At 47.9% G+C, this 17,476-nt stretch overlaps 1 protein-coding gene across 2 annotated transcripts in view; it reads right to left on the reverse strand.

The window, feature by feature from the left end:
* LOC147123290 (uncharacterized) overlaps positions 1-17,476 on the reverse strand; it is a 277,352-nt gene that overhangs the window by 145,422 nt on the left and 114,454 nt on the right. For both annotated transcript variants that reach the window (XM_085970222.1, XM_085970227.1), the window contains one exon: positions 12,647-12,711. In XM_085970222.1, the coding sequence (XP_085826348.1) occupies positions 12,647-12,711 (65 nt within the window). The remainder of the gene's footprint in view (positions 1-12,646; positions 12,712-17,476) is intronic.

Consider the following 17,476-nt stretch of genomic DNA (forward strand, 5'->3'; position numbering starts at 1 on the left):
TGGTAACAGGGCACTTAGAAAATAATAATAGGATTGGGCAGAGTCAACACAGATTTATGAAAGGGAAATCATGTTTGACAAACCTGTTAAAGAGTTTTTTGAGGTTGTAACTGACAGGATAAGGGGGAACCAGTGGATGTGGTGTATTTGGATTTTCAGAAGGCATTCGATAAGGTGCCACACAAGAAGTTATTAAACAAAATTAGGGCTCATGGGATTGGGGGTAATGTACGAACATGGATTGAGAATTGGTTAACGGACAGAAAAGAGAGTAGGGATAAATGGGTCATTTATGGGTTGGCAGGCTGTAACTAGTGGAGTGCTGCAAGGATCAGTGCTTGGGCCTCAGCTATTCACAATCTATATCAATGATTTGGATGAGGGGACCAAATGTAATATATCCAAGTTTGCTGATGATACAAAGCTAGGTGGGAATGTAAGTTGTGAAGAGGATGCAAAGAGGCGACAAGGGGATATAGACAGGTTAAGTGAGTGGGCAAGAACATGGCAAATGGAATATAATGTGGAGAAATGTGAGGTTATCCACTTTGGTAGGAAAAATAGAAAAGCAGAGTATTTTTTAAATGGTGAGAGATTGTGAAATGTTGGTGTTCAGAGGGACCTGGGTGTCCTTGTACACAAATTGCTGAAAGTTAATACACAGGTACAGTAAGCAATTAGGAAAGCAAATGTTATGTTGGCCTTTATTACAAGAGGATTTGAGTATAAGAGTAAAGACGTCTTACTGCAATTATATAGGGCCCTGGTGAGACTACACCTGGTGTATTGTGTACAGTTTTGGTCTCCTTACCTAAGGAAGGATGTACTTGCCATAGAGGGAGTGCAACAAAGGTTCACCAGACTGATTCCTGGGATGGGGGGATTGTCCTATGAGGAGAAATTGAGTTTATTGAATGGCAGAGCAGCCTCGAGGGGCCAAATGGCCTACTCTTGCTCCTATTTCTTATGTTCTTATGTTCTTATTGCAGCTAGAACAGCCTGCTCTGAAAGCCAGGATGTCATTTCAGAAATCAGTTCACTCTCTTAAACAAGCACTGCCTTTTGAAATGAAAAAAATAAAAATGATGTAAAAATAGACAGTTTTTAGCCCTTAAAGCTCAACTGCCTTCTGAAAAAAAAATGAACATTAAAATGAATTCCAAATGGGAGTCTTCAGCTCTTAAAGCTGAATTCCTTTCTGCACTTATAATAATGGGAATAGTGCTTCAGCACATACACAACTGGCTCATCAAGCCAGGGAATGGGCACCCAGAGTCTCACACACAGCACTCCAGCTTTGTGCAGGGGGATCAACACTGCAAGAGAGGTCCTCTACCCACAGGGACAAGGAGACCCTCCAGGAAGAACGATGTGAGGCCGTCAGTTCCAGCAGTGTCGCCCCGACCACCTGGCTCCGGTGCCCAAAGAAGCTTCATGACCTCAGGCCACTGGTCAAGGTCAGTGAATGCATCTTCAAAAGCCATCTCTTACCAACTGCACCACTAGCCTCGCACACTGCCCAGTGCACAACCCCACTCCCTCACTCACCTACCAACAATCTGTACCAAACGTGAGGCACAACTCCCATTCCTAGTTTCACCTCACCCCCTTGGAGGAGATGGTGCTGGCCATTCTTGTCAGGGGCATGGCTGAGCCCTTTGCCAACTGCGGGGCTGAAAGGATACAAGATGCTGGTATCCTCATACGTTATCCTTCTTCTCGCAAGCACCTCTTGTTTCATAGAAACATAGAAGATAGGAGCAGGAGTAGGCCATTCGGCCCCTCGTGCCTGCTCCGCCATTTAATGAGATCATGGCTGATCATCCAAATTCAGTACCCTGTCCCTGCTTTCTCCCCATATCCCTTGATCCCTTTAACCTCAAGAAATATATCCAACTCCTTCATGAATATATTTAATGAATTGGCCTCAACTGCCCTGTGTGGCAGAGAATTCCACAGGTTCACCACTCTCTGGGTGAAGAAATTCCTCCTCAGTTCAGTCCTAAATGGCTTACCCCTTATCCTTAGACTATGACCCCTGGTTCTGGACTCCCCCGCCATCGGGAACATCCTTCCTGCATCTAGTCTGTCTAGTCCTGTTAGAATTTTATAAGTTTCAATGAGATCCCCTCTCATTCTTCTAAACTCTAGCGAATATAAGCCTAATCGACCCAATCTCTCCTGCCATCCCAGGTATCAGTCTGGTGAATCTTCGCTGCACTCTCTCCATGGCAAGAACATCCTTCCTCAGATAAGGTGACCAAAACTGCACACAATACTCAAGGTGTTGTCTCACCAAGGCCCTGTACAACTGCAGCAAGACATCCTTGCTCCTGTACTCGAATCCTCTCGCTATGAAGGCCAACATACCATTTGCCTTCTTAACCGCCTGCTGCACCTGCATGCTTACCTTCAGCGACTGGTGCACAAGGACACCCAGGTCTCGTTGCACTTCCCCTTTTCCCAATCTATTGCCGTTCAGATAATAATCTGTCTTTCTGTTTTTGCCACCAAAGTTTCCTGCCCTCCCCTCACCACAACTTCACCCTTGTGCCTTCATTTCACACACCCAAAAAATGCAACCTGCCCAGCCAATGTGTGACAATAACAGAGAGAGGAGAGTGAAGAATAACACGAAGAAGAAGATTGATTTGACACTCCCAGTGAAGAAGAAGAAGAAACACTGTCACTCAATTTCATACTCCCAGCCACCAGCTCCTCAAGGTCGACCAGCATCCCCCACTGAAAGTCAGCAGCCTTCCACCAGCCATGGTGCAGCCATTGGGGTAGCACTGCGTGACATCAGTAGGATAGGCAAAAGTACACAGAAGACAGTCACTAAGAGAATGCATAAAGGTGATGTGTTGCTTTCTTGATGTCATATTGGATGGATAGATGAATAAAGTTGGATTGTAAAGTTTGCTTTGTGGTGGCTTTTATTTCAGCATTGTAGCCAAGAGAACGCTGTGATGATCAGTAACAAAGGGAAGGTAAGATGTGGGACAAATGTTGAAAGGGGATATGGGTTGTGGTCACTGGTTCCGTAGATAGATAATTGCATCCCAGATATCCCAGCTAGAAAGCTGCTGTCTGGGTTGCATCCTTTTTCTGCTTCCTCTTCTTCTGTGTCTTCCTCTTCTGCATCTTCCTCTTCTATGTCTTCATCTTCCCTCTGCGAGCGGATGCTGGAAATCTGAACTAAAAGCAGAAAATGCTGGAAATACTCAACATTTCAGGCAACATCTCGACCTGAAACTTTAACTCTGTTTCTCTCTCCACAGATGCTGCCTGACCTGCTGAATATTTCCAGCATTTTCTGTCTTCTCAGAGGCCTTCCTTTACCATCCGAGGCCTTGCAAGTGTCCAGCAGCACTCCCTGCACACTTAAAAAAACTTTTAACATGTATTGCACCAAGTTACAACTTCAAGAAATGTTTTAAAAATCCAGTCCAAAAGCTTAAATGCAAACTTATTTGAAAGATGTATGTGTCCCTTTAAGAGGTGCTGATAGCATCTCTGTCAGTCTGCTGAATGCTCGTTTTTCAGAGCCAGCTTACGACCCAGCGCTGAACTCAGAGCTAAGGTCGAAGTTCGCTGAGGTGATGTTAAGTCGACGCTGCATGCCGACTGCGTCACCCACTCTTCATTTACATGTCACAGCGCGGACTTGAGTAGGAGCGGTGGCAGCGGATGCAGCGGCTTAAAGGGAGCACCGGAGAAGGCCCAGGATACAGTGCGGACCTGAGCGGGAGCAGCGGCAGCAGAGGCGGCGGCTTAAAGGGAGCTGAGCGTCAACTTAAAAAAAACAAGGCGTTACTTCTTGGCTACAATGCAGAACAGCAGGAGGCGGAGTATAAATCAAGTGGGAGGCCCAGAGAGAGTACAGACAATAATGGCAGTGAGGAAGCAGAATACCTCCAGCAAAAACAACAACAACAAAAGCAACATGCCTAAAGTGATGTCACAACCAGGGAAGGAGCTGATTGGTGAGTAGCTGGTAAGTGTTTCTTGTTAATAGTCTACTAAGTAAAGGCATGGCAGGGCAGCTCAGTCCTGTGGAATGCACATCCTGTGCCATGTAGGGACTCCAGGGTGCTTCCTGTGTCCTGGACAACCACATGTGCAGGAAGTGTCATCAGCTGGAGGAGCTCGAGCTCCGGGTTTTGGAGCTTGAACAGAAGCAGGTGTCACTGCGGTGCATCCATGAGACTGAGAGCTTCATGGATAGCACATTTCAGGAAGTGGTCACCCCGCAGATAAAGTGTGTGCAGGCAGAAAGGAAAGGGTGACCACCAGGCAGAAGAGGAGGACCAGCCAGGTAGTGTAGGAGACCCCCAAGTGCATCTTGCTCTCCAACCAGTATTTGGTTCTGAGTACTGGTGAGGGCAATGGTTCCACTGGGGAGTACAGCCAGAGTCACGTCTGCGGCACCACTGGTGGCTCAGCTTTAAGGGGGGGAGGAAGAAGAGTGGGAAAGCAATAGTAGCAAGAGATTTGATAGTTAGGGGAGCAGACAGGCATTTCTGCGGTGGCTCCAAGATGCTATGTTGCCTCTCTGGTGCCAGGGTCAAGGATGTCACTGAGCGGCTGCAGAACATTCTGAGGCAAAAGGTTGAACAGCCAAAGGTCGTGGTCCATATCGGTACCAACGACATAGGTAGAAAAAGGTATGAGGTCCTGCAGACAGATTTCATGTTACTAGGAAAGAGATTAAAAAGAAGGACCTCAAAAGGTAGTAATCTTCAGGTGTCACACGCTAGTGAGTATAGAAATAGAAAGATAGCGCAGATGAATGCATGGCTGGAGAGATGGTGCAGAAGGGAGGGCTTTAGATTCCTGGGAAGTTGGGATTGGTTCTGGGGAAGGTGGGACTTGTACAGGCCGGACAGGTTGCATCTCAACAAAGCCAAACTAAGAGAGAATGCAGGATGGTCTAAGATGGGTTTACAGTGTACATATGTGAACGCACGAAACGTAGTAAACAAGGTAAGTGAGCTGCAGGCACAAATAGCCACATGGGAATATGATGTTGCGGCACTAACTGAGGCCTGACTCAAAAAAGTGTGGGTTTGGGTATTAAATATTCCTGGTTATAAAGTGTTCAGGAAAGATAGGGAAGGAAAGATAGGAGGTGGTGTGGCAGTATTGGTCAAGGAGAATGTTACAGTACTGGAGAGGAAGGATGTCCTGGAGGGATCAAGAACAGAATCTATGTGGCTAGAGTTAAGAAATAATAGAGGTGCCATTACACTACTAGGTGTATTCTACAGACCACCAAATAATTGGAAAGATATGGAGGAGCAAATTTGCAGAAAAATTATAGAGAGATGTGACGTAATAAAACTCACTACGCACTTGGTTCGAGTATAAAGCAAGGCTTTAATCAACTTGTTTCAAAACATGGAGGCCTAGTTGTACTTCACTAGTTCCTGTCTTACAAAATGTCCCTGGGAAAGCTGGGCCCACGCCCGAGTATTTATATTCCTTGGACGGCGCCACCAGCTGGCCATCCTGTGTTATTTCATGAGTTGTTTCTTCATGATGATGAGATTTATAACAAGGTGCAAGAACTATAGAGTAGTAATAATGGGGGACTTCAACTATCCTAATATAGACTGGGATTGTAATAGTATTAAGGGCAGAGAAGGAGAAGAATTTCTGAAGTGTGTTCAGAAGAACTTTCTTGATCAGTATGTTTCCGGCCCAATGAGGGAGGAGGCATTGCTGGATCTGGTCCAGGGGAATGAGATAGGTCAAGTGGAGCAAGTGTCAGTAGGTGAAAATTTAGGGAACAGTGATCATAGTATCATAATGTTTAGATTAGCTATGGAAAAGGACAGGGAGCAACCTAGAGTAAAAATGTTTAACTGGGGGAAGGCTAATTTCAGTGGGATGAGAATGAATCTGTTGAGGTACGTTCCCACTAGGGGAAAAGGCAGGGCAACTAAAGTCAGGGCTCCCTGGATGACGAAAGAATTAGAGAATATGATGAAGCAGAAAAAGAGCGCGTATGACAGATGTCAGGTTGCAAATACATCTGAGAATCAGGCTATATATAGAAAGGTCAGAGGAGAAGTGAAAAAGAAAATAAGAGCGGCAAAGAGAGGGTATGAGAATAGAATGGCAGCCAACATAAAAGGTAATCCAAAAGTCTTCTATAGGCATATAAATAGTAAAAGGGTGGTAAGAGGAGGGGTGGGGCTGATTAGGGACCATCCTTTGTTTCTTAACCTGTCCTATTAACATCTCGTTTTGCCTTGAATATCTCTTAATGTCCCTTAATCTCTCCTGCCTTCTATCCTATCACAGACCTTCCCTTTTGTTCTTTCATCCCCTCCCCCATTTCCCAGCCCCTACACTTGCTTAAAAATCTGTTCCATTTCCTGCTTTTTTCCAGTTCTGATGAAAGGTCATTGACCTGAAATGGTAACTCTGTTTCTCTCTTCACAGTTGCTGCCTGACCTGCTGAGTATCTCCAGCATTTTCTGTTTTTATTTACCACCATTTCCAAGTTGCCCTCCAAGTCACACACCATCCTGACTTGGTAATATATCACCGTTCCTTCATCATCACTGAGTCAAATCCTGGAACTCTCTCCCTAACAGCATTGTGGGAGTACCTTTACCTTTACCACACGGGCTGCAGCAGTTCAAGGCGGCGGCTCACTACCACCTTCTCAAGGGCAATTAGAGATGGGCAATAAATGCCGGCCTTGCCAGTGACACCCACATCTCAGGAATGAGTAATAATAAAAAATCCCAAGCCCCACATCCAGTGCTGATCATGCCATAGAAAAAAATCCGAAGAATCACCAGTATTAAATTGTAATTGAATTTATTTTGCATTGGATTGATTTCCAGTTTGGCGATTGACAGACACACCTTTTTGAATAGACTCCTAAACTCCTGAAGTTCCTAAACAGCATCTGGTGGATTATTAAAGCTGTGTGCCGGAAAATAATTTTTAATTTCTGGTTTCAATGTGAAGAATACACCTGAAACTCATTCATTGCTCAAGAGGTAATTCAATTAAAATCCAGCATTTCAATCTCTGTTTAATCCGTGGGCTGCTAACCTGTGATGAAATAACTCTGTGTTCTGGATTGTCTGTTGTTGTACTTGTTAATGTCTGTAAATGTTTTACAGGTGTAACCACTAATGTTCCTCCCTAGCTCCGCCTTTATGGATCCTCCTGATTGGTGTGAGTCTTATTTATAAGAGCTGGGTTTTACTCATAAGGGCTGGGTTGGTGATGAATGATGGTTGCCCTGTGTTAACGTGATGCCAAGATTCTTACTTAATAAAAGCCTTTAGTTTTAAGTTGTAACCTCATGGATTCAGGCAGTTATTTGGCACAACATAACCTCAGACTAAATTCCCGATATCCACTCCCAAGTTCTGCGCATGGAATGCTAAATCATAAAATCAATCCCAAAAAATGAAACACAAATGGTATAACTCCAAAGATCTAAACAGAAAATGATGGAAATGTCTAAAAGTTAAAGGGACAGCTTCACATTTAAAGTGAAACTTTTGTCAGAACTCAGTTCAAATAAGGACTACACTCAACACGTTGACCTGTCTTTTTCTTCCACATGATGACTAATCAGCACTTTCTGGTTTTATTTCAATTGTTCTTTATTGATAATTTTAAAAGTCTGGTTAAAGAAATCACCCAAATTTTTGAACTGCACTGGCAGTGGGTGATGCTCCATATCAGCTGTATGTAGTAGCATAAAGTCCCAGGCTTGATAGACGCATTGCAATATTATCAATATAAAGTAATTTAACAAAAGTACTAAATACAAAAACCAATGTTATAAAATATTGGCATTACATTATATCTGAATGCCATCTAGTGGTGATAAATAGATGGCTGTCTCAATGGGCTTGTGAATACTGCAGCTGAAATTCCATGGCTGTTCCAGCACACCCCCATCACAACTCCAATGGCAGTGCGGCAGAAAGGCTTTAAATTAGACTACAACCCAGATCCCAGCCTGCACTGGGAATTACCAAATGCCCTTATAAGAGTTGGAGGCTCCGTCCACCCTTTACAAGGTCACTGAGATGGTGAGAGTGGGTCTGGGAGGGAGCAGGGATCCCTACTGTTGGAAGTCCCGGCAACCTCGGCCTCACAGAACGTTAGGCATTTTTGGAAGCCATTAAGACGGGAGTTGTGTACCAGCCTCAGGAGGCGGGAAGCCCAAAGACAAGTGCAGAAATTTCTTTTCAATTTGCTATTATCAGTCCCATTGCAGAGGGTGCCGAGAGGCACATGAATTCATCTTTCCAGCGTTCCCACCCAAGACGGTTACAGGTGCTTGACTTTCAGGAGTCATGGTGACCTGAGGTGCACCTCTAGTCATGCAGGCACAAGGCAAAGGAGCTTAAATTATGGGTCCTTCCGCTGATCCCTCAAATTCTGCTGGGGTGAGTGCTGGAATTCCAGTTATGGACCTGGCAGGATTGCCAGGATTGCTGCCTGAGGATTTTCATCTCCATTATTACTTTCACCTCATTTTAGGATGTATTCTCTTCCATTGCCTTGTGCTATTCCTGGGGTGAGAAAGCAGGCAGAAGATATTTTCCTGGGACTGTACTAATATTAGTAATGATATGGCTACGAGATGATTAGCAAGGAACTCAAGAGTGCCATTATTAATTCGTTAAAAATTCCAGCAATTTGTGACATAAAACTGATACGCCATGAGTTGCAATACTCCACAAATTGCTGGAAATTTGTGCCGCTCTGCTGTTAGCCTCACTAAAGTCAATAAAAGTACCTTCTCACCATGTGGCTCCCCATTGAAGTTAATGGCGATCATGAGATTACTGGATTTATGACGTTAATACAAATTATTTCCACCGCAGCCATTTAGGACCGATAATTATTGTCGTAGAGTAAAAACATGATTTATGATCCTGACATGACATTCAACCTTGGAGGCCTAGAAGCTGTGGAGTCTCACTCCAGCAGGTAGTGAATTATTCCTAGAAGTTTTTATTACTTTTTATCTGTCTTGGCAGTATTTCTGTGTCAGTTTTGCCATCTATACTCCTATAAGTGGTGGATGGCAATAGTTTCCAAAATGCAAAGCTGTTTTGACACTCAGAACTGCAAATTAGATACATTTCTTTCAGATAATAACATTTTGGGATACAGTAAATGAGTAATTTGAGACATGATGTGGTAAGTGTAGCATGCTTGGGAGGAAAAAGGTGAGTTTGGACCTATGTTTCCCAAAGCTCTCCACCACTGGGGTTTTTCTTGTGTCATTTCTGAGTCTGCTGTAGGCTAATTGATGGAGATTGATAGCTATGATTAGTCAACAACTCATTGTATGATGCGACTACTAGGATTGTAGCAGGCAAACTAGATGGACTTTTTCTCCTCTAGCAATGTGTATGTTCCTATGAAACCAGTGCAATAATGAACCCACTGGGTGCTCTGCTGTTCCTGATCATGATGGACAAGGCTACCAGTTCTATACATCATAAGTCAAGAATGTATGTACATTGCACACACCTACCCTGCCATTCACTTGTTAACTTCTCAAGGACCAATGCAATAATTCCCAAACACAACTGGGTTACAATGTCCTCTTCTTCTGCTTGTTCATTCTAAGTTTTTCCTTGTTTTTCCTTTCTGTCTCTTTTTTTCTCTCTCTCTTAATCCTCTCCCTTTCTTTCCCTCTCTTTGGGCTGGATTTTGCGGGTGGTCAGTGGGCGGGATCAGTAGCGGGTCAGGTGGGAAAGTGTTTTTTTTCCCCAGTGGGTCAGGACCCCGCTGTCAACCCACTGCCACATGCCGTTACCAAATATCGGATCTGTCAGCGCTGAGCAGACCCGACACGCAGCGGCAGGGGATGCAATTAAAATCATTAGTGGCTTGTTAACAGCCACTTATCAATGTTTTTTCCAGCTTTTTGGATTTGACAGGTCACCACCGGTTTCCCGCTGTACCTAGACCTTGTCTGCGAAGCTGAGGCGGGAGATCAGTGGCCATTGAATCAGCTGATGAGTTGACAGCTTCAAATGTCAAGTCAAAGCTCCCAGCTGATTGAGAAATGTTCCCTTAACCACTAGCTTCACTAAACTGCATTTCCACTACAGATTCAGGATGCTGCAAGTCTTTACACAAGTCTCCATGCAATCTGACCTCATTACCTTTCCCACCATAGGCAGATCGCTTCTGTCATCTCTACTTCACCTGCCATCTATTCCATCAGCATGGGTGCCCTTGAAACTCTCTCACCTTAGTCCTCAGAATCCCACCACGATCAGCCCCAACACCAGCAACACCAGGCACACCAGCAGCACCAGCAGCACCAACAACAACACCAAACTTCTCCGCAATCAACTGATGCTGCACAGGACACAGGGCATTAGCACTTGACCACATTGCTGCCCGGGAGGCCTCGGATGGCCACACCATGGACAGATTTACTTCACTTGATGCTGTACACCTATATGGTTGCCACATGAAGCGCCAGGTTGGCACCACCCCACACCAACACCATAAAGCGTCCTTACAATGCCCAAGCCATTCCTTTCACACTGCAGAGGGTACGGGGGGGGGGGGCGGGGAGCTAACATTATGGGGGTGATTTTCACTCAGAAGTCGGGCAGGACTACAACTTTTGGGGTTGTAGTCCCGCCTCCATCGAGATGCGGCCAATCCACGCAATTTTAATTTGATTGACCTTGTTGAGCCCGCCCAGCAGGCTCAGCAGGCCAATTAAGGGCCACCCAGCAACAGGTGACGTCACAGACTGAAATTTCATCTGTCAAGATGTTTTGACAGATGAAATATCAGTGTTTCACAGCTGTTTGAAGCTGTCAAACACTGACAGTCTTACTTCTAACCTGAGTCCTTCTACACAGACTCAGTTAGAAATCTCTCCGGCACAGAAAGCTGCAGGCTGTCACTTTTGACAGTTCGCAGCTGTTCTGCTTTCTGTGCCGATTAGATGATGGACTCCCAAAACCTAGAGGAAGGAAGGCTAAAAAATTAAGTACAGGTAATTTAAACTTCTTTACACACTTCAGACACACCAAACACACTTACCTTTGCACTCATGCACCCATCACTTACCTGAACACCGACATCTCGACCCCTCCAAGTCCTTCAACCCAACGGCCTGACTCCTCTAACTTGGCGTGGTTTGGAGCCGTCAGGAATCCCACGCTTCAATCTTTAAAATAGGGATTAGGCTAAAAACTGCCTGTTAACTACCTGTTAACAGGCAGCTAATTGTCACTAATCCCTTCCCGCCTCGGGTAGGCGGGTCCCAGTGCGGGGCAGGTACCCGCCTCCTTTGAAACTTACATGGAGGTGGGTTGGGGGCAGGATGGTGTCGGGACCCCCGAATTCGGGACTTTAACCCCCTGCACGCCTCCAATCCCGACTCCACGGGTCAGTTAAAATCGAGGCCTATGTCTCACCATTCACTGCAACTCACTAAACCACTTACAAAGGTGCACACAAATCTGTCCAAGAACGCAAAGTGTTGAAAATAAAGGTTTCAATGTTTGACAGCACATTAACAGAAACTTTACATGAACATTGCATAAAACACCGAAGTGCCTACCCTTGTGTGTTGTTAGTTGGTATGATTGCACTAGGATGAGTGTAAGTGTGAGGGGTGGCTAGTGAGATGGGAATGTGATAATGTAGATAGAGAGTGATGGGTGGAGGTGAAAGGTAAGTTGGTGTGAGTAAGGATGTGCAGGAGTAAGGTAGGGAAGGCAGAGTGATTGGGATGTGATGAGAGGCACAGCAGGATGAGGTTGAGTGTGGATTTGTACTAACGTTTTGTGATCTACTGAGATCATTAAAATGTTTGCGGCACTGCACCCAGGTCCTCCTGACCACATCCCTACTTGTGCCCTCCTCTGCAATGTGCAACCAGGTTGTGTTGATCTACTAGGGAGGTCTCTTCCACCCATGGGAAGGGAAGAGGACCTCCCTGCGTGCTGTGACTCCCTCCATAAGCATATGGAGGGAGTCATGGCAGAGCCTGGGTGCAGCCCTGTGCCCTTGTGCAGTCATTGTCAGTGTTTGCAGCACCTCAATGCTGTAGAACACTGACAGCACAAATGTCAAAAGAAAGTTGGCCATGGTCCCTTTAAGAAAACCAGCTGATGACGTGTCATCAAATGACGTTACCAGACCCGCTTCCTCTAATTGACTGGGAAATGCGCTGGATGGGCTTAACAAGCCCAATCAGGGGAAATTCATTTCAGACAGCGAGATGGAGGCAGCAGCGGGGTTGGGACCCGCAACCAACATCGCTCGCACGGACCCGCCGAGGTTTAGAAAATCCAGCCCTATATTTCTCTTGTTGTCTATAATTTGACTCTAATTTGACTCTAATTCACCCTATTTCCTTCTCCATCATTTGCTCTGTTTCTTTCTCTATCCTTTTCTTTCATTGGTTAAGCCATTGGGAATGATGTTCATGAGACACTGACATCACTGCACCATTATCCTATTGACATTCCAGCAATTTACGGCGCAAATATAATGCGATGTCAACAGTGAGCATAAAAGTCCAATTAACGCCATTCACCACGAGACCCACCATTGCAGCAATTTCTGGCCCAACTATATAACATTTTATTGAATTAAAATTTTACAGTACCTCAGTAAATCAGTGACTGCACCATAGCGCTGCTGGAGAAATCTGGCCAGTATGGATTCAAAATCCTGAGAATTGAAAATAAAAATAATGAAAAATCAAATCAGGATATTTAATCATTAAATAACATGGTTTAACTTGTATTTGCACAATTAACCCCATCCATAGCCTCATTGACTGATGCGCTATCAATTACTCAAAAGACTGAGGTTAAGCGAGTAACTAACAGGCTTTTATTAACAAGAGAATGAAGGTGTGCCTCGAGTGGTCGACCAGTCCAGAATACAGAGGGACTGTGGAGCAGTCACCTTTTCTACCTGGACTCGTGGGAGGAGTCAGCCGAGGCATGTACAGACATGTACACAGTGGAATACAAACACACACACAGGCAGGTATAACAGTGGTTTACCACATTCACCCCTTGTTTAAAAATGAGTCCGGCGGGGTGAAGTGTATTAAAAGTTTGTGTATTGGAGTCTCTCCGGAGGTCTTGTCTGCCGCTGTGATCGACATGGCGACGGCAGGGGTAGTGAAGCTTCCGGCGTCGAGTCCCGCGTAGGCTGGGGCACTGGTGTGTGGTCCTCGTGGGTGTCTAGCGGGTCGCGGGGCCCAGGCGTGCCGTCTGCTGGGGTTGGATATTGGATCGTGGGGGGGGGTGGTAGTGGGTAGTGGGTTACTGGGGCCCCCGAGGGTGCGAGGTCTCGTATGGAGACTGTGTCCTCCCGCCCGTCCGGGTACGCAATGTAAGCATACTGGGGGTTGGCGTGGAGGAGGTCGACCCTCTCGACCAGGGGGTCCATTTTATGGGTCCTCACGAGTCTTTTCAGTAGGACCGGCCCTGGGGACGTCAGCCATGGCGGTAGCGATGTCCCCGATGGGGACTTCCTTGGGAAGACAAACATTTTCTCATGAGGGGTGGCGTTAGTGGCAGTGCAGAGCAGTGACCGAATAGAGTGGAGTGCATCGGGGAGCACATCCTGCCAGCGGGAGGTCGGAAGGCCCCTAGACTTTAAGGCCAGCAGGGCGGCCTTCCAAACTGTCGCATTCTCTCTTTCCACCTGTCCGTTCTGATGTGCCTCAATAATCCCGAGACTCGATGTTAGCGAAACAAAACAAGGCTTTTATTAACTTAGAAGATAACACGCAGTGGAGAGAGGTATCTTCCCTGGAGGTCTGCAGTACTGGCTGTGAGGCCAGACTGAGCTGGCTTACATAGAGGCCAGGTATGGGCGGAGCCCTACACACAACACATTCCATACATTCCAATACACAATACAATGGTGAGGAGAAACCTGAAACCAACCACAGTCACAGGCAATACAATGGTAAGGGGGAACCTGAAACCAACCACAGTCACAGGCAGTGATGAATGGAATATTTCATCACACGTTCCCCCGGGGGTTGTAACTGGTGGTCCTGCTTGTGGCAATACCCCTAGCGAGCAGGTACTGACGGAGTTCGTCGCTCATAAACGATGAGCCCTGGTCGCTATGGATATAGCTGGGGAAACCGAACAGGGTGAAGAGGTCGTTCAGACATTTAATGACCGTGGCACTGGTCATGTCCGGGCAGGGGATGGCGAACGGGAAACGGGAGTACTCATCAATAATGTTGAGGAAGTACACATTGCGGTCGGAGAAGGGGAGAGGCCCTTTAAAATCAACGCTCAGGCGCTCGAAGGGGCGAGTGGCTTTTATCAGGTGAGCCCTGTCTGGTCTATAAAAGTGCGGTTTGCACTCAGCGCAGACTTGGCAGTTCCTGGTCATGGTCCTGACCTCCTCAATGGAGTAAGGCAGGTTGCGGGCCTTGATGAAGTGGAAGAACCTGGTGACCCCCGGGTGGCAGAGGTCATTGTGGAGGGCCCGCAGTCTATCGATCTGCGCGCTGGCGCAGGTGCCACGCGATAGAGCATCCGGGGGTTCATTGAGCTTCCCGGGCCGGTACAAGATCTCGTAATTGTAGATGGAAAGTTTGATTCTCCACCTCAAGATCTTGTCGTTTTTGATTTTGCCCCTCTGCTTGTTGTTAAACATAAAAGCAACTGAACGCTGGTCAGTGAGCAGGGTAAATCGTTTTCCGGCCAGGTAGTGCCTCCAATGACGCACAGCCTCCACAATAGCCTGGGCCTCCTTCTCAACAGCGGAGTGTCTGGTCTCCGGTCCCTGGAGGGTTCGTGAAAAGAAGGCCACGGGTCTCCCCGCCTGATTAAGGGTAGCGGCCAGGGCAAAGTCGGACGCGTCGCTTTCCACCTGGAAGGGGATGGATTCGTCCACTGCGTGCATGGTGGCTTTGGCAATGTCTTCCTTGATACGGTGGAAGGCTAAGCGGGCCTCTGCCGTCAAGGGAAAAGAGGTGGACTTGATCAGCGGACGGGCCTTGTCCGCATAGTAGGGGACCCACTGGGCGTAATAGGAGAAAAACCCTAGGCACCTCTTCAGGGCCTTGAGACAGTGGGGCAGTGGGAGTCCCATAAGGGGACGCATCCGGTCGGGGTCGGGACCGATGACTCCGTGTTCCACAACACAGCCAAGGATGGCAAGGCGGCTTGTGCGGAATATGCACTTCTCCTTGTTATACGTCAGGTTCAGGAGTTGGGCGGTGCAGAGGAATTTTTCGAGGTTTGCGTCATGGTCCTGCAAGTCATGGCCGCAGATGGTCACATTGTCCAGATATGGGAAAGTGGCCTGCAATGCATTTTGATCGACCATCCGGTCCATCTCCCTTTGGAAGACGGAGACCCCGTTGGTGACGCCAAAGGGAACCCTAAGGAAGTGATAGAGGCGGCCGTTTGCCTCAAAGGCAGTATACTGGCGGTCCTCAGGGCGGATAGGGAGCTGGTGGTACGCTGATTTCAGGTCAATGGTCGAGAAGACGCGGTACTGCGCGATCTGGTTGACCATATCAGCTATGCGGGGGAGTGGGTAAGCGTCCAGCAGGGTGTAGCGATCTATTGTCTGGCTGTAGTCGATGACCAGGCGCTGCTTCTCGCCGATCTTAACGACCACAACCTGGGCTCGCCAGGGGCTGGTGCTGCCCTCAATAATCCCCTCCTTCAGGAGCCGCTCCACTTCGGTTTTAATGAAAACCCTGTCCCCGGCACTGTATCGCCTGCTCTTTGTGGCGATGGGCTTACAGTCGGGGGTGAGGTTAGCGAACAGTGGGGGGGGGGTGACTCTGAGTGTGGAGAGGTTGCACCTGGTGCACGGCGGGCAATTTGGAAGCTGCTGGCTGCGGACTGTGAGTGGGGGGAGGGGTCCACCGTACGCCATCGTAACACTTTTAAGGTGGCACTGAAAATCTAACCCCAGTAGAATGGCAGCGCAGAGGTGGGGCAGGACCAGAAGTTTAAAATTATCGTACACAGTCCCGTCTACTACGAGTGTCACCACGCAGTAGCCGCCAATGTCCGCCGACTGGGACTCGGAGGCCATAGAAATCTGCTGGTGCGCAGGCAGGACTGGGAGAGAGCAACGCCGCACCGTGTCGGGGTGGATGAAGCTCTCCGTGCTCCCAGAGTCAAAAAGGCAGGTTGTTTCGTGACCATTTACCTTAATGTCCATTGTGGACCGGGCCAGTTGGTGCGGTCTCGCTTGGTCCAGCGTAACGGAGGCCAGCGTAGGGGTCGGTGTGTCGCTGCGGGTATCAGATGAGGCGGTGTTGGGGGCCTGCTGCGTCCCGGCTGGCGTCCAAGATGGCGGCGTCCATGATCCCCATGTGGCTGGAGGCGTCCAAAATGGCTGCTGTTCCGGTGGTTCGCACATGGCTGGGGAGGCCCAAGATGGCGGCCCGCACAGCCCACACGCGTCGCTGCTGGGGTTCGGGGTGGCTTTGGCCCTGCAGATGCTGGCGTAGTGTCCCTTCTTCCCGCAGCCCGAGCAGATCGCATTTTTCGCCGGGCAGCGCGCTCTGGGGTGTTTGGCCTGGCCACAGAAGTAGCATTTCTGGCCTTGGGACACTGCTGCGGTAGTTGGGCCGTTGCTGGGATGTGGCTGGGGTGGCACGGCGCTATGAGACGGTCCTACCGTGTCCCAGGCTGTCGTTCCCCGCGGCGTCCACGGTGCAGAGGAGTAGGCATCCATGCCCCGGTAGGCTGCGTCCAATGATAGTGCGAGTTCAGAGGCCTTGTTGAGGTCGAGGTCACTCTGCTCCAACAGTCGCTGTCGGGTGTAATTGGACCTGTGGCCCGCTACAAAAGCGTCCCGGATAAGTTCCTCTGTGTACGCGGCGGCCTTTACATCCTTACAACCACAGGCCCGGCCAAGCACAGACAGTGCCTGAAGGTATTCCTCGGTCGATTCCCCCGGTTGTTGTTTACGACTCCCCAGGAGGTGCCTGGCGTACATCTCGTTCACTGGGCGCGTGTACTGGTCCTTGAGGAGCTTGAGAGCAGCCGTGTACGAGGTCGCATCCTGGATGACCGAGTACGCTCGGTGGTTCACTTTGGAGATCAGGACATCCAGTTTGTCCTCATCTAATTTGACCGTTGCAGCGGAGGCGATCAGGAATCTTTCAAAGCACTTAAGCCAGTGAGCAAACTTGGTGGATGCGTCCGCCTCCCGATGGTCTAAGTCCAGGCATGCTGGTGTGAGGATCTTCTCCATTATAAAAAATCTTGTTAATAAAATTGATGCGCTATCAATCACTCAAAAGACTGAGGTTAAGCGAGTAACTAACAGGCTTTTATTAACAAGAGAATGAAGGTGTGCCTCGAGTGGTCGACCAGTCCAGAATACAGAGGGACTGTGGAGCAGTCACCTTTATACCTGGACTCGTGGGAGGAGTCAGCCGAGGCATGTACAGACATGTACACAGTGGAATACAAACACACACACA

The sequence above is a fragment of the Somniosus microcephalus genome, chromosome 2, assembly GCF_052327205.1.
Source record: "Somniosus microcephalus isolate GS21.2 chromosome 2, FLI_Smic_1.0, whole genome shotgun sequence".
NCBI classification, from domain to species: domain Eukaryota; kingdom Metazoa; phylum Chordata; class Chondrichthyes; order Squaliformes; family Somniosidae; genus Somniosus; species Somniosus microcephalus.